Source organism: Pezoporus occidentalis, unplaced genomic scaffold (genome assembly GCF_034315485.1).
Source record: "Pezoporus occidentalis ecotype Australia unplaced genomic scaffold, CSIRO_AGI_Poc_V1 ctg35, whole genome shotgun sequence".
Classification (NCBI taxonomy): domain Eukaryota; kingdom Metazoa; phylum Chordata; class Aves; order Psittaciformes; family Psittacidae; genus Pezoporus; species Pezoporus occidentalis.
In genome coordinates this window covers 2,065,711-2,080,650 of record NW_026915483.1, presented here as the reverse complement: position 1 = coordinate 2,080,650, position 14,940 = coordinate 2,065,711, and the positions used below count along the sequence as shown (strand labels likewise).

The 14,940-nt window shown below is 40.4% G+C and overlaps 1 protein-coding gene across 6 annotated transcripts in view; it reads right to left on the bottom strand.

Annotated features, from left to right (window-relative positions):
* Positions 1-14,940, bottom strand: part of ATXN7 (ataxin 7) — an 82,235-nt gene that overhangs the window by 20,940 nt on the left and 46,355 nt on the right. The window contains exon 1 of one of the 6 annotated variants that reach the window (XM_062630235.1): positions 14,648-14,669. The exons of 4 other annotated variants lie outside the window; for them this stretch is intronic. In XM_062630235.1, the coding sequence (XP_062486219.1) occupies positions 14,648-14,654 (7 nt within the window). In that variant the 5' untranslated portion in view covers positions 14,655-14,669. Of the gene's footprint in view, positions 1-7,298; positions 8,779-14,647; positions 14,670-14,940 lie in introns of those variants that run through there. One more of the 6 variants, XM_062630234.1, reaches the window with a different exon arrangement.

Below are 14,940 nucleotides of genomic sequence, written 5' to 3'. Positions count from 1 at the left end.
GCATAGATACTAAAATCTAATTTTTACTAAATTTCTGGGCCATTTCCTTAGTAATCACTCATAAAAATTACAGTGAATCTGCTGACAGAAAATATGGGAAGAAACAGCTTGTGGCCTGCTCTTGTTTTAAATTACCATAATCAAAGCTGATTTCTCTGGTCTTTCCTCACTTATCGAATTACACCAAAGTTCACTTTTAAAACCAAGCAAATCACTTTTTCACTAAAACAAAGTAAGCCAAGAGAAAAGGCAGCTGGCGTGTACAAACACCTTTATGTGTCAGTATCAATGTGCTAGCATATTACTTCCATTAAGAAGGGTTAAAAGGCAGCAGGGAGCACCATTTCATTAGATTAGGGTTTGTTTGGGATGTTTTTTTCTCTTTTTAAAGGAACATGCAGAAACCCTAAGACTACTGCTCCCATTAACAAGCTTAGAAATGAGCACTAAATGCTAAACAACAAATACTAAATACTAACTTTTCCCATGTCTATGCACTCAGAGTATGAGACAGAAACCAGCTCCTCTTTTGCTCTTAATTTCAAGTTGACACCTCATGTCACCTATCCATTAATTGTGAAGGACAACTCAGGAAAACGAAGACATTTCCTTGGATTATGCTGGTTTTAAAACATGTCTCCTTCCATAGCTAAAATTAGTACCAGAGGCATGCATGCTTTTGAAGGAATTTGTTTCTATTGTACACTCTTCTACTTGACAGCCGTAATTAAGGCTGGGTTAAATCTCCATCATATTTTAGTGGTTCACAAAATCCCTGACCTTAAACTACTATGTGGGGAACCAGCACTGATGTACTTGTCTTCTTAAAAACTACAATTTATCCTTGTACAGTCTCTGATTTGGCTTAACCTCATTTGAGGACCAAGAGGGCAAGCAACTTCTATTTTGTTGCTTGTTCCACAAATAAACTGACCAAGATCAGGCAATTTAATTCCCAAGTGGAACAATACAGAACTCTGTCTTCCTTCTGAGTAAGAGTGAGGACAAAGAACCCAACTGCTAAGAAACCCCAACAGCTGGGCATCAAGGCAGGAGCTGGAATGGAAGGGAGAGGCATGACAGTACATTCACATGGGGAGAAACAACAGCCCACGGGAAGGCACACAATAGCAGAGAGAGAATGCAATGGGATTTTATGCTTGCTTATAACAGAAGCGTACATGCCAACTGCCTCAACAACAAATGTGAGTTTGTTTTTATTTACTGTTTCCCAATGACTAAAGTCTAAGTAAGTCCATACAGTAAATACTTACCGAGTTTCACTGTGCACATGCCACAGTGCAATCACATGCTGCAAGTGTACTCTGACAAATGCAAGAGTAATTTTACTTAACGTGGTGAAAACAACCCACTACAGAAGGCGATGAAATTCCAAAATTCTTTTCTTGGTGGAAGTATTGCAAAAGGTTTTATTTTCTAACAACACTAACTGAAGTCATTAAAAATAATTCCCCCAAAGCACCACCAACATTAGAGAATATAAACATACTATCAATTAATACCTGAGTTCAGAACCCTAAAATCAGCCTTGCAAGCTGTGAGGATCCTTTGTGCGGATCCATACACAAAGGGACATACACCTGCACACACACTGCTCGCTCCCTTCTCTAACATCAGCGCAGCACAGGCAGGCAGAAGGGAGAGCAGCAGTTCAATGTGAATCACTGCAGAGAACATAATTTCCAGGTCTTTGGTGTTGCAAGATCATCCAAGAAGGTCAACTGGACTCGTGCTGAAACCACTGCAATGTGAGAAAGTTTGCTTTCTGCTACTCAAGATAAGGTGAAGAACAGCATCCACCCCCTCCTGTTCTCACTGAACACAGATAACATGAAAAGATATTTACATGATTTATGATGCTATCACTATGCACACACATGCAGGAGCTCCCTGGTATGAATGAGTATTGCAGAATCTTAAGAAATGCCTCAAAAAATGAGAAATTCTACAACCTGAAGTATTTTGCACATTTTGCATTGCCAAGAAAATTGCTTTTAAGAATGGCTAGAGCATTTCTGATATTTTAATTACATTATATTTTCTTGCCTGGCTTTGTGGAGTGAGATAAGTACAGCTCTACCATGTCTGCTACCACCTGACTACATCTTAGTGTTCTATATGTTGAAATTGGGTTAATTTTAAGACAAATGAAGAGCTGAATTTGAGGTGGTGCAGCCTCCTGCCCCCTGCTGAGAGAGGTCCCAGAGATACTGGGGTTTATCATTAGCATTAAAATCAGCATTAAAACAGTAAAGGTGAGACCTTTCAAGTGCTTTTATAGAAGGAAGATCTTCACTGGTCAGTCATCATATGCACACTCCAGCTTAGCTGTGCCATGATATGTCTGATTAATCTGGCAGCCAAAGAAACAAAACCCAACCAAAAACCCTAAACCAAACCAAGGGGGCAGGAAGAGAGCCAGGAACAAAACACGACACAAGACATAAAGCTATCTATGTACACAGGGCAGGAGGTGTTGCAACAGGAGGGTGCGCAATGGCAAAACACACAGGAGAAAACCACAGACGACCAGGCTTCATTATCTGCAGTGCACATGAAACAACTCATTTATCCTTTCCCAAAATTCAGCAATCTCAGGCACCAGTTGCACAATCACTTTAAGCTCGCTGGTGCGAGCTAATACTGCCACAGCAGGTCCCTGCCCTCTCCCCCAATCCCAACTGCTCCCTTCAAGCCTTCCCACCATCTGCTTGCTCCCTAACAAAGAGCAAACCCATCAGCTCACAGACCTGACAGTCTCATAAAACCAACTAACAGAGCTAGGAGAAGCAAGGATTAAAGTGTGACTTGATCCCAGGGAATGGGCTGGAGGCCTAAGCAACTGGGGAGGGCAAAAAACTGGGTTGTGAGCTGCAGTCGTCATTACTTTGCCAGTTCCTGGAAGTTTTGGAGGGTACATGACAAAAAAGTTCAGACTCCCATGGAATTTCATCTGCTTGATATCAACACTGCATAAGCTGGGCTTGCTTACACTGCAGCTTGCTTATGTTTACATCTAGTACTGCCTAAAACAATTTTGTTGTAAATATTTTGTTTTAAAGAGATTGTTTGGTTACTGGCTACTATTATTATTCTTCCTGGAAGGAAGAGAATGATGGGCCATGAGCCAACACCAAACTTCTTAAAGTTGATCAACTGAGAACTCCAGTGTAGTTAGTTAGAAAAATTACTTGGCTGATATAGTGGCTGCACAGAAAGAACTCCACCATGTGCTACGTGACACCACGAAACCAGCCTTAGTGAAAGGAACAGCAAAATCATACAGTAAGTAGCACTACAAACTTGATTGTAAGGCCTTGTATGCCTTTCCTCCTTTCCCCAAAGCTGGAAACAAGTGCTCCAAAGTACCATCATGAATGAAATACCCAGAACCTCCAGAAGCATGGGACAATGGATTTTGCAATCAGTGGATTTTTCTCTCCAGCAGCTCCCACTTTGGAGAGCATGTTACATGCTACAGAAAACACAAATATATCAGGCAAGATTTCTGATTTTGGTGTTTCCTTTTCTTTTCCAAGTGGGCATGCTTGGAAGTTCCTCAGGTTTTAGAGAAGTGAAGCGAGTCCAAATTCAAACAAGTACAGAGGAACAACTTGTCAGGCTTGTTGGTGCACAGCCAAGTGACAGCGTTTTATGCCTCAGTATCAACTCCACTTACACAATGTGCTTGTTTATACCAGAAATATGATAAATAACTGCTACGCATATAGCACGTGTGCACACAGAGAGGGAAGGCTTCTATAGAGACTTATGCTATTTTCAGGGAATGAAACCAGGAAAAGACATTTAGTACGTTAGATTTCAAGTGTCCAACCACAGCTATTGTGGACCACTGCCACCTAGACAACTGGGACAGGGCAGAGGAAACAGCAAGCAGTCCAGGAGCTAATATGGGCTTTCAGCACATCCTAACTATATGCCAAGCCTTCATCCTCCCTCGGTATGTTCTTGTGAGCACAGAAAAATGTGATGAGTGTGGTCCTAAAGGTCAGCAACCACCCTTGTTCTAAACACTGACTGAGCCTATGGAGAGCTGAGCTAAGACAGGAACTGGCCACCATGAAATACAAGTAACACTAGCTGTCACTCTCATTCTGCAAAGAGCAAGATGCAAGCATCAAGCTTTGCAATACTACTCACATATATAAGTTTATATAATCTCTAAATCAGAGGTATTTTTAGAAGCTGGCTGGTGGATAGCTTTGTGACCCACATGATGACCTTTGGGCAGAGTACAGGGCACTACAAGGGGAGGGGAGCGAACTGTGGCAGTTTAGAAACCTCTCCTTAGACCTTAGAGGCCAGGAGAGGGCCCACGTGGCATGCTTCCAGGCACATACATGGTTACATGTGGTTCGTCACAGGCTGTAAGCCAAAATGAAACTGAAGAAAGCGAGCGCTTGCTAGTCCCATGCCAATGATGAGAATGGCCAGAGACTTAAAGAGTACTATAAGGTTTCTCATTATGATCCAGAAAAGTGAGAGAGATTAAACAATTACTTCACTAAGACCACACTGACACAGCAGAACACCAAAATGCTTAGCCTGTGAACTCAAAGGAAGACTTCAGCCACATAGTAGCAAAGCAGATGCAGCCAATTTTCCTCTTAGCAAGGAGAGGAGCCATGAATTCCACATGAATATCTACAGACAATGATGAACAGCTCTTAAAACTATCAAAGTATATCACACAAAACTTCTGCTCAAATCCAACTCTACAAATAACCCACAAACAAGTTTTCAGGCTCAAAGGTGGAAGGGCACACTGAAAAAAGTACATACACCTTCTACCTAATGCACAGAATTACCTGCAACCCAGATACTAGGGCTTTTTCCAACCACAAGACATGACAAACAGGTTCTTTGCAACTGGCACGGTCACACATAGAGGACACATAGCACAATACAACTGTGCCTGGCAGAGGAAGAAAATCCTATGGGGTAAAAACATAAGGAGGTGACCTGGCTAGAAGAGGAGGCTTCCTTTCAAAAGCTACTCTATATAGAATTGTGAGTTAAAGATTTTCTGACCAACTTGCCAAACAACAAAGAAAAAAAATCAGTTGTGTAGGAACAGCTTCAACTCTCCAGGAGCCTGGTCTAATTGCATCCTTTACAAAGCAGGGTAAAGAGTGAGAGTTTCACACCAACATGGGCAATTTGTTCTCAGGTGAACAGAGAACAGAAAAGAGGACAAGAATCACTTGGTGATGGCTGTCCAACCTGTGGAAACAAAATGCAATTGCAGTCTTTGTGTTCAGCAGCACTCTCAGACACTACAGAACTTGTATTAGCAGCAGAACAGGTGACGTTTATCAGGAATCTGCATGTTAAGCCACACTGATGGCTTTTTCTCCTACATCATTTTGCTGTTATTCAAAGGATTAGCCTGTTGCCCCTGTTGCATGACAACTGGAGGAACATCTACATAAATTATAGAGTAAAAATACTGATTTTCTATACAAGCACTATTATGTTTTCATTTCATCAATAGTAGATAATAGGGTTTGGAAGTATTTTGGCTGTTACTGCCCAAGATAGCTAATGATGGTCTATTTAGTTAATTATAGTTTCATGGACTTAAATGAAATTTCACCTTATATTTATCTATTTCTGCTTGTTATTTTCTACACTATAAAAAGTAGTTTATCTGTGTTTTCAAATTTCACACTGTTACGGAGCTTGTACAAAGCTGAGTACTGCAATAGCTAATCCAAGACTGCTATTGAAAAGCTGTTTGTTACAGGTAGACATGACATTTAGGAATCTGAATTGACTTCAAGGCCATTTACATTACTTTGATGTAATTAATTAGTGTTAATCTGAATTAAGCCTAATGACTAGCTTAAAAAAATGGCATTAGGTGTGCTCTTCTGAATTTCAGCCTGCAATTATCATTTTAACTTATTAGGTAAAACAGATTATTGACTGCTATTCGTCAATAAACGTGCAGGTTTCAGTGTATACAAAGTGTTACACACTCCCTCTTCTGGGAATACCTAAAAAAGTTTCTAGGCTGTACGTGTATTGTATGTTAGATTTTAAATGTATTATATTGCCTGGAAGAAGAACAAAGCAAGCAGTATCATGTCAATACCAGCAAGTTTGGTTTTAAAAAGCCTGCAAACTGGTTACTAAAAATGAGTAAACAACAGGTGAAAATTACTTGACATAATGCCTATATAAACTAGGTAGCAGCTACCTTGCAGCCATGCCTAAAACCAAAATGCTATTGATTTCTTTCATTTGCCAAGAATAATGTCTCAAGTTCTTCCCCAAAATGCAACACTCACCTTCCTGCCTGGTTACCCTTTGGTGCTCTATTGCTGTAGGTGACAATACAGCTTTCAGAATGCTGCCTACTTTTCCTGAGGCAGCAGATGAAGAAGCTCCTACAAAACACTGCTTTTATGTAGGTCCAGCCTGGGTAACTTTCCTCCAGCTAGTACAGTACCTCATTTTCTACTTGTAGGGAACTGGTGGGCATTCCCCTCACTGCAAACACCGCTGAAAGCTACACATACATCCTACTTTCCAAGAAAGATAACATTTAGAGCACAGAAAATGAGAATTTAAAAGTAAACTTAAGCAAAAGACAGTAGAAGGAATGTACATAAGTAAAACAAAAAGTAAGATGACTTATTAATAAGTGCATATGCATGCATATAACCATCTCTTTTCTTTATGGTGAGTGCCTAGTAAAGCCAGGAGAGGCATCTCAAGTAGGACACACTGTTGTTCTCCCCACCAAAACATGCAAAATCCAAGAATGCCAGGATGTTACACAAACCACACTAACAGCACTGCTGCCAAAACACAGAGAGGAAAAACTAGTGGAAAAAAACCCTTGTGTTTGTTTTGCCCTCTTTAACGTCTCCTTTCTTTCACTTCCCCCCCACCCCTGCTATACAGAGTCACAAAATTAGCACCGTATCTACTTCATTCTGCAAGGTCATTTTCTCCTACCTTCCTTATTTAGTTTCTCCCTTACTGTCTTCATCTTTTTTTATATGTCTTTTACTTAAGTTCTTTGTTTTACATTTCCCTTTTTAGCTATTCCCCCGCGTCCTCTCTTTCCCCTCCTCGGACACACACACACCCAGACTGCAAACCACTTAATTCTAGCTGTGCTGAGCCAGCCGTGCCAAAGCTGCTGTGCTGCTGCCGGGTGCTGCACAGCTCTGTGCTGGGAGCAGTGGTATCCTGGCAAATGAAGCCATGGAAGTCATGGTCACTGATGAGATTTCCTATCTGACCTTCATAGCTGTTTTGCAGAGGAAGAGAGACCATGCGCAAATCTTCTCTCTTCCAAATGCAGCAGTTGTTGGAGAGTCGGGTGGCGAGATGAGAGAGTACAGTCTGTGCAACTTGAAACTATGTCCTTCCATGAAGGGAAAAACTAGGAAAACAAAACAGGCAAAAAGCAACCCAAACTTTTTTCTTTGTAACAGTTCAATACTCAACATGGTTTTATAAGCTTCTCAGAATATTTCTCCCTGGAATCCAAAAGCACCATGGTATTCGTCTGAGGCTTGCAGCTCTTAGAATAATCTACAGAGTTCATGCGAACTCATCGTTCTCCCCCAAAAAACAAATTAGCAAGTGCTTATAATTAATCTGCATGTGGCTGGCTTTTGAAATTAAACTACTTCTAACCCCACTCTTCAACACAGAGCTCTGACATTCTCAACTCTCCTCCACAACAGCAGAAATCCTGCCCTTTTCTACTCCAATTCAGGCTTCTTCCACCTCCCCAGCTCCTAAACAGGTTGCAGCTTCATTCTTCTGCACTCAGCTTTGGGCTACATGCCAAACCCTGCATGCCCATGGCCTGCCCTCACGCTGTGTGCCACCTCCTCTGGCAGGACTCCAGCACGAAGGAGTGGCTTAGGCATTAGAAAGAGCCCTTTTAGCCGTGAAGGAAACCTTCCAAGGATGAGAGGCACATAAGCTGATGGGGAACGGCCTTCCTTGAACCTCCAGAAAATCTGAAATTATGGTTATGAGAGCTGTGTTCTGCTCCACGTGCCGTTTCATCACTCAAAACGAGTTCTGAATGATGAAACTTCAGATTGACTTTTAGATTGGTTAACTCTCTCACTGTCAATCACTTTTAATTGCAGACCTGGTGCAACTATCCTAGCTGGCTTCTTCCAAAGGGAAGCTGTAGCCAAATACACTCCACAGATACTTTTCATGAGAACTATTTGTTCTCTTCAGATCTTACTCCATTTCTATTGATCAACATACTCACTTTTCTCCCTCTTGCTGAACAGCTATTTCAGTAAGCGACAGTGAACATAGCACCACTTCCTCTTTTCCCACAAAGACAAGTATCTTTGTTTTTCTTTCTTTCCACTTGTTCTTCCCTGTCAATGTTTACCTTGAAAAGGGAGCAGTCAGTCCCAGTCTCTAAAATACCTAGCAAGGAGATCACTATAAAAGAGCAGGGCTTTCATGGAACCCTTGTATGTTGAGGCTTGTTTTAAATACTTTAACATTTGGGTAAGAACAGAATTAACATTCTCAGTAATAAACCACAAGGATTTCTGCATCTATGGCAGAACAGCATGAAATTCAATTGACATTAACCACAGGGAAGGGAAAAACACACCAAAGCACTTTAAGTTAGCATTTTAGCATACACAGTGCAGGCAACATGAGTTACATGGTAAGTGTAAATGGTGAACTGAATAATAAATTTCCTCTTTAATTCTGAAGCTGACCATCACCTTTTTGTTAGCTGATACTCAAAACTGCTTTATGTCTTCAACAGAGCTTGACAAATCCATGTACACACAAAAAGGAGGCAGTTTTCCTAGAAAACTACCATCAGCTTCTCAAAGAGCCTCTCTATGGTTGCAGGTAATAAAACAAGCACCACAGCCATTACACTTACAAAAATAACCTTCGGCATACGAACTGTTTGCCATGTTACAATTAACTGCAGCACCTGACTTCAGCACTCCTTAAAATCTGCATGGCACACTTAGTATTCAGCTAATGGCTTTGAGGTACACATTTCAAAGCCTGAAATACATATATTATATATATATGTGTGTGTGTGTATATATATTATAAACACACATTCTTTCTTTCCAGGTGGTAATGCTTTCTTATTTACCGATGCATCACTTAAAAATAACTAAATAACCAGCTGAAATGGGGTTTTTCTTGCTGTTTCTGAAATGAATCCTGTGTTGACCTCTGAGCCCATTCCCTTCTGGGAATATGCCAAGATGAGTCTTGCAAAAGCACAGCATTTCGCATAACTCTGCCAAGAAATTAAACTACTTGTTGCTGAACCAGAGACTAAGATCCAACTGCTGGAATCTGGACTGTGCAAACTACTGAAAGAGGACTGGGTATTTAAACAGAAGTTGCTGAAGCTGGCAGTGATAATTTGTTAAATCATATATATTAACTCAAGCCATAATATGCCAAAAGCCACCTGCACAAGTTTGGCAATATGCTTGGCAGATTACTCCAGCACATCTGTGGCACACCATGTAATATGCAAGTTTTCTTTTTTGGTTAGACGACTACAAAAGATCACTGATACCCAAGAAAATTCTTATGATTTGTATAAAATGTTCCCATCCTGCTTTAAAAAGACATTAGCAAACAGTGGATACTTGATTACTGAAACAAACTGCTTGCTGCCAAAATTATACAGGCTATAATGAGGGTTTATCCTTCACAAAATGTGGATGAGCTGAGGTAACCTCCTATGAGGGGAAAACAACCCCAACAACTAAAAACACCAACCCCCATCCTGAGGTCCAATGGCTTTGGAACAAGATTCAGTACATTCCTCTCTTTACTTATCTGCTTCAAATGTTGCCTTGTACAGATATTTTATCTTTGACTTTAGAATCAAATGAGAGTGTTTAACATGGATTGCAAACAAGCAACATCTGCACAACTGTGAAAAATACAACTTTAAACTATGAAATACTGACGTCAGGTTTTGCAGAACCACTGCCTGCTGCCAAATTTGAGGTAACAGAAAGAGGGTAGGAGAAATTTATATTTGATTCACAGTATGTCAGAAGAACCCAAATATGTAACAGTGCAGGGGTTCCAATACTTAACACAATATAGCATCCAAAACACAACAGCATATTGGCAGGGATAGTTAACAGATCATTTATCCCAATTAAAAACATAACAAATATCACATGTTCTCTCCAAACCCAAGCACTTAACACCAACACCAAAATAACCCCCCCCTTATGACTAGCCAAGTAGTAAACCTGCTAACTAAAGGTGGGTGTGAGAACTGGCTGGGGGAGGAAGGAACATGGTTATACAATTAGATGAAGGAGATCACAAGAGACCTTACACTGACTTGCAGAATGGACCCAAGTAAGTTACACAAGTGAGTATCTCTGGCTCTACCACTAGGATCTGCCCTGTGAGTCTCACCAGACTGAGTATAATGTGTGATGATCTGCTCTATCCAATATCCAAACCTCCTAGAAATCACACAAGGTGGGCTAATCTGTATCCTGCTTCTGAATCCTGTGCTTGAGGTTGAAAGGTGCACTGATCAGAAACTGAAACACTTGAGCAATTCCCCACCAACTCACAGAGTAGTAGCCAGCAAAGCTCACAGTAGCTGCACACCTTTGCCACTGCATGCCAAACCTATGGAAGTTAAAACACCAGACATAGCTTTTTAATGACTCAACAGCCCAACACACTATTATCATCTCTTTCCAGCACGTACTGTATTAATGGCTTTCACAATCACTACATGACTCACATGTACTCTCAGTTTAAGTTTTACAGGTAGCCTTCAGTATTACTGCTGAGAGTTTAACCCCACTTTGTATTCACAGAAAACAAAGTACAGAGGAAATGGGGAACTGGAAAAAAAAAAAACCACTAGGATAAATTAGAAGGAAGAAACCCCACATCTCTGCACTGATGCTACTTTGTACACTGAGCCATCTCCTCTCCCCCAGCTATAAAGCAGCCCAGACAGTGCAGAGAGGCAGCTCTCCTCAGACAGGAGGCTGATAACCACAGGAGATGTGATAAACCCTTGGAACTGTCAAAATATCAACAAAATCTCACACAGGCTGAAAACCATGTCACTTCAGGGGTTCCATGAACAACGTGAAGTAACTGTCACAGTAGACTCCTCAAAGAGCAACCTTCCAGTGAGGCATGAGAACTGTCTCTAGCATGTTTTCAGTGGAAGGACAGAGAAAGAGGAAGTAAAAGGAAAACAGGTACATCCCACTGCCTTGAGCAGTGTGGCAGTTAGCAATTTGAGAGGCAGGTAAGTTTTTGTTATTGTAAGAATTTATACATTAAGAGAGAAAACTGTGCAGGAACTGCAGAAATATACCTGATTTGAATGCAGAGGGAAGGTCTACGTGGCACGGAAGTTGGAGATGCTGGCATATGATCATATAGAGTGGAGCAAAATACTCCAACTGGAGAAAAATACTGTTTTCTCAGAACAGATCATCATGACAAGTGATCTCAGGTGTTTCACCCACAAGACTGAATGCCTGAATATTACACACTTTCATCATCTTTCACCTCTGAATTGATCTACAGCCATCCAAGGAAGATGCTGGTACCATGTAAGCGTAACCATTCCAAAAGCAGTATCAAGAATCCTAGCAATGAAGGACATAAATCACTTGTCCAGCCCCACAAATGAAGCAGCTGAGATGCAACAGAACATAGGATCTGTCTTGAAACAATTCCTTTTTGGTTCCTGCCCCACTAGGTCCTCAGCATCACTGCTGCCCTAGGAAGAGAAGCTAGAATCATTTGTGGTTACTGAAGGTCTTCACCTGCACACAGGCTAGAAGAAATACCACAAGAAGACTTTGGGTATCTCACTGTATTAAAATGCTTTTAAAAACTAACCTACACATGGTGTTAAAAATACCAAATATGTCATCAAATGTTACAAATCAGTGTAAGTATTTATACCAACAGGATAGAATAAATGACAATTCATACTCCAAATGCTTTGACTGCCTCAAAAAGCAAAGTCCATTTTAAACTGGTATCTCTTCTAGTCAAGCCCCTGAAATATTAAAATATCAGTTAATACAAAAATATGTGATTTGTATTAATACAGTATTTAACTAAAAAGGTCAAATATTATGATTAATTAGGTTACATTTAAGTTATTTCTTGTGAATGTGGAGACTACTTGTAGTCTGGGGAAAAAATCCAGCATATGTCCTGCAATGCACTTTCAGCCTACCTAGTTAAGTAGTGTATCACAAATACGCTTTGGGAAGAAATTAATTAGCTCATTAGGTTTAGTTAATAGTTTGCTTGGCCCTCCTTTGACAAAAGTGACATTTTAAAAGAGCATATTCTGCTACTTCAGAATACAAAACCCCACATGACAAGTTTCAAAGAACACCGAGTACAAGCGACACACACCACCAGGAGCTGCAGAATGTATTAAGAGATTATTATTTCTCTGGTAACAATTAGAAATAACTTTAAAAGACCCTAAGAACATCTCAAAGGTGCAGCTTCACACTGCAATACTTCACAGGTTCTGAGAAAAATCTCTCCTTTATCAATCCCAGAAATAATGCCACAAATAAAAGACTACTTCAGGGCAAACTGCCATCAATCCAAAGACTGTTTTACTTTCTTACTATCATGATAGTGTACTTTCTGATTTACAAGCACTGGGTGTTTTGAGGACTGCAGCAATTTCATTCTGTGTTAAAATAAACTCTACACCATTGCCTAGTAATCGATCACCTGCCATATCCATCAGCTTTTGCATTCAATTTGCTAAAACAAGGGACAACTGTATAAGGATTTCATGAACGTAAAGGCTGATAGAAAGCAATGAGAGCTAGCACTACCCAAAATCATCAAGTCAGCCTTCTTACCTTTCTGAGGCTATTAGTTTGGCAAACTAAGGTCCTTTAATGACATTCACCCCACCCAAGCCTGTTTTTCTCATCAGAATGACCCCGCCTGTTTCCTCTACACACCACAGGCCTCTCTGAGTATCTTCATTGTTCAGAATGCGCTTAAGGAATACTAAGAATAACCTCGTAGTTTCCATCCCCTCCTTCTATGTTTCCCTCAAAGTATGTGCCTACCACTGATGTAAGGTTTACCTTAGAGATAGGTTCATGGTTAGAAGTCATGCTCCTAAAATGTGATACAGATGGGAATAGTTAGTATTTATTCTTTTAAAGTATTTTCCATACCTTCATTTTGTAGTTCCCTCTTTACTCTGTCCCTTTTAAATTGCAAGTAGTGCTTACAAAAGAGTTTGAGTTAACTTTGCCTAACAAGCTTAACACTGGTACAAGCAGTATTACAACACGTTTTCATGTCCACGGTCAAGCAGCAATGCTCTACCTATCCAGTTCCTAAACCACTTCTTCAATCTGCCCATAAGTCTGTCATGCCAACAACTACAACACTGGGTCCTACAGTACGGATACATGTTTATCAGGCAGTATTTGGCAATTACCTGCTTGTTTCAGAAAGATAACCCAAAGTGTCTGCAGATACCCACTGCTCTCCATCATTACCAACCTAAGCCACTTCCATGTTAGTGCCACTAACATGGAAGATGCAATATGCCAGAACTCAGAACAGAGTACCATCCAGTCCTCCCCCATATATTTATTTTTAACTGTCAGAACCAATTTATTATGGTATTTTAGAAGGATTTATTAGATATCCCAAACTGATACTCAGTGACAGGTGAGGAATCAACACTGGCAAGGGGTGGACTTGCTGTTGGCTGATACAAAGGCTTAGAGCAACCAGAGCAAGAAATTCTGATGCCCTTTTCTTCTTGTGGCTCCCTACAGCTCTGAAGACCTACGTCCACAAAACCATAGGGTTTATAAAATGTTTTATTAGTATTGCATCCACAGAATAACATGCAAACTAGTAAGAATTACATCACAAAACCTAATCAGATTCTTCTCCAAGTCACTCTGCAACACAAGCGCAGAATTCAGCAGCCATAAGGCATAACAACACAAACCCAAACAAGTGAGAGGTGGAAAGGACAGGAAGTTCACCCTCTGCACAGCATAGGAAGACCTTTTCCCAGTCTCTACGAAGCAGCAGAAACAAGTATCTCTTTTCTTGCCAAAGGGCTGGATTCTTTAAGATTCTTTAAGTTGTACCCAGCATCTCCTACTATTTTAAACACCATCAGTAGGCTTAGAAAAGAGGAAATGTGTACAAACACAGCGTGAGGAAGGAGTAATTCAGAAGACGCTCTGTCCATCTATTTTATTAGTACCAGGACAGAAAACACCCTCTGAATTTCTCAAGAAACAAAAAGCTGAATACCAAAAACCTCCTATCAAAACACTAGCATGAAACTGTTTGAAGTTAATTTCTAGCCTTAAGTGTGGAAAAGAAGAACTGCCAACCTCCCCCCAGTGAGGTTTGTAGGACGTAACAGTGCACCTGAACTTGTGCAGCACTTCACATTTTTTCAGTCCTCTATAAACACTGGCTGACACCAACCAACACAATAAGAACTTCCTAGCACAGTTTATATACAAAACCATCAGACCAGTAAAACAAATACAAACTGATACTTCTGAAAATAAATAAATAAGCTTACTGGCCATTGGGTGTTTTACAACCAAATCTGTAAGTTTAGCTTTTAGCTTAAGTTCGCACTGTAAGAGAACCTGTGTAAAAATAACCTGTGTGAACACGAGGAAAAATGACACACACAGACAGAAGAATACTACATTTACTGTCTGTGAAACACATTAGACATATGTCATTTCAAAACTGAACAGTATGGCTTCAGCATTTCAAGAAGGCACTGAAAAAATCCAAAGGAACAAGATCTTTATGTAACGGCATCACAATGTATATAAAATGCTCAAACACAGGTTATGTTCTTTG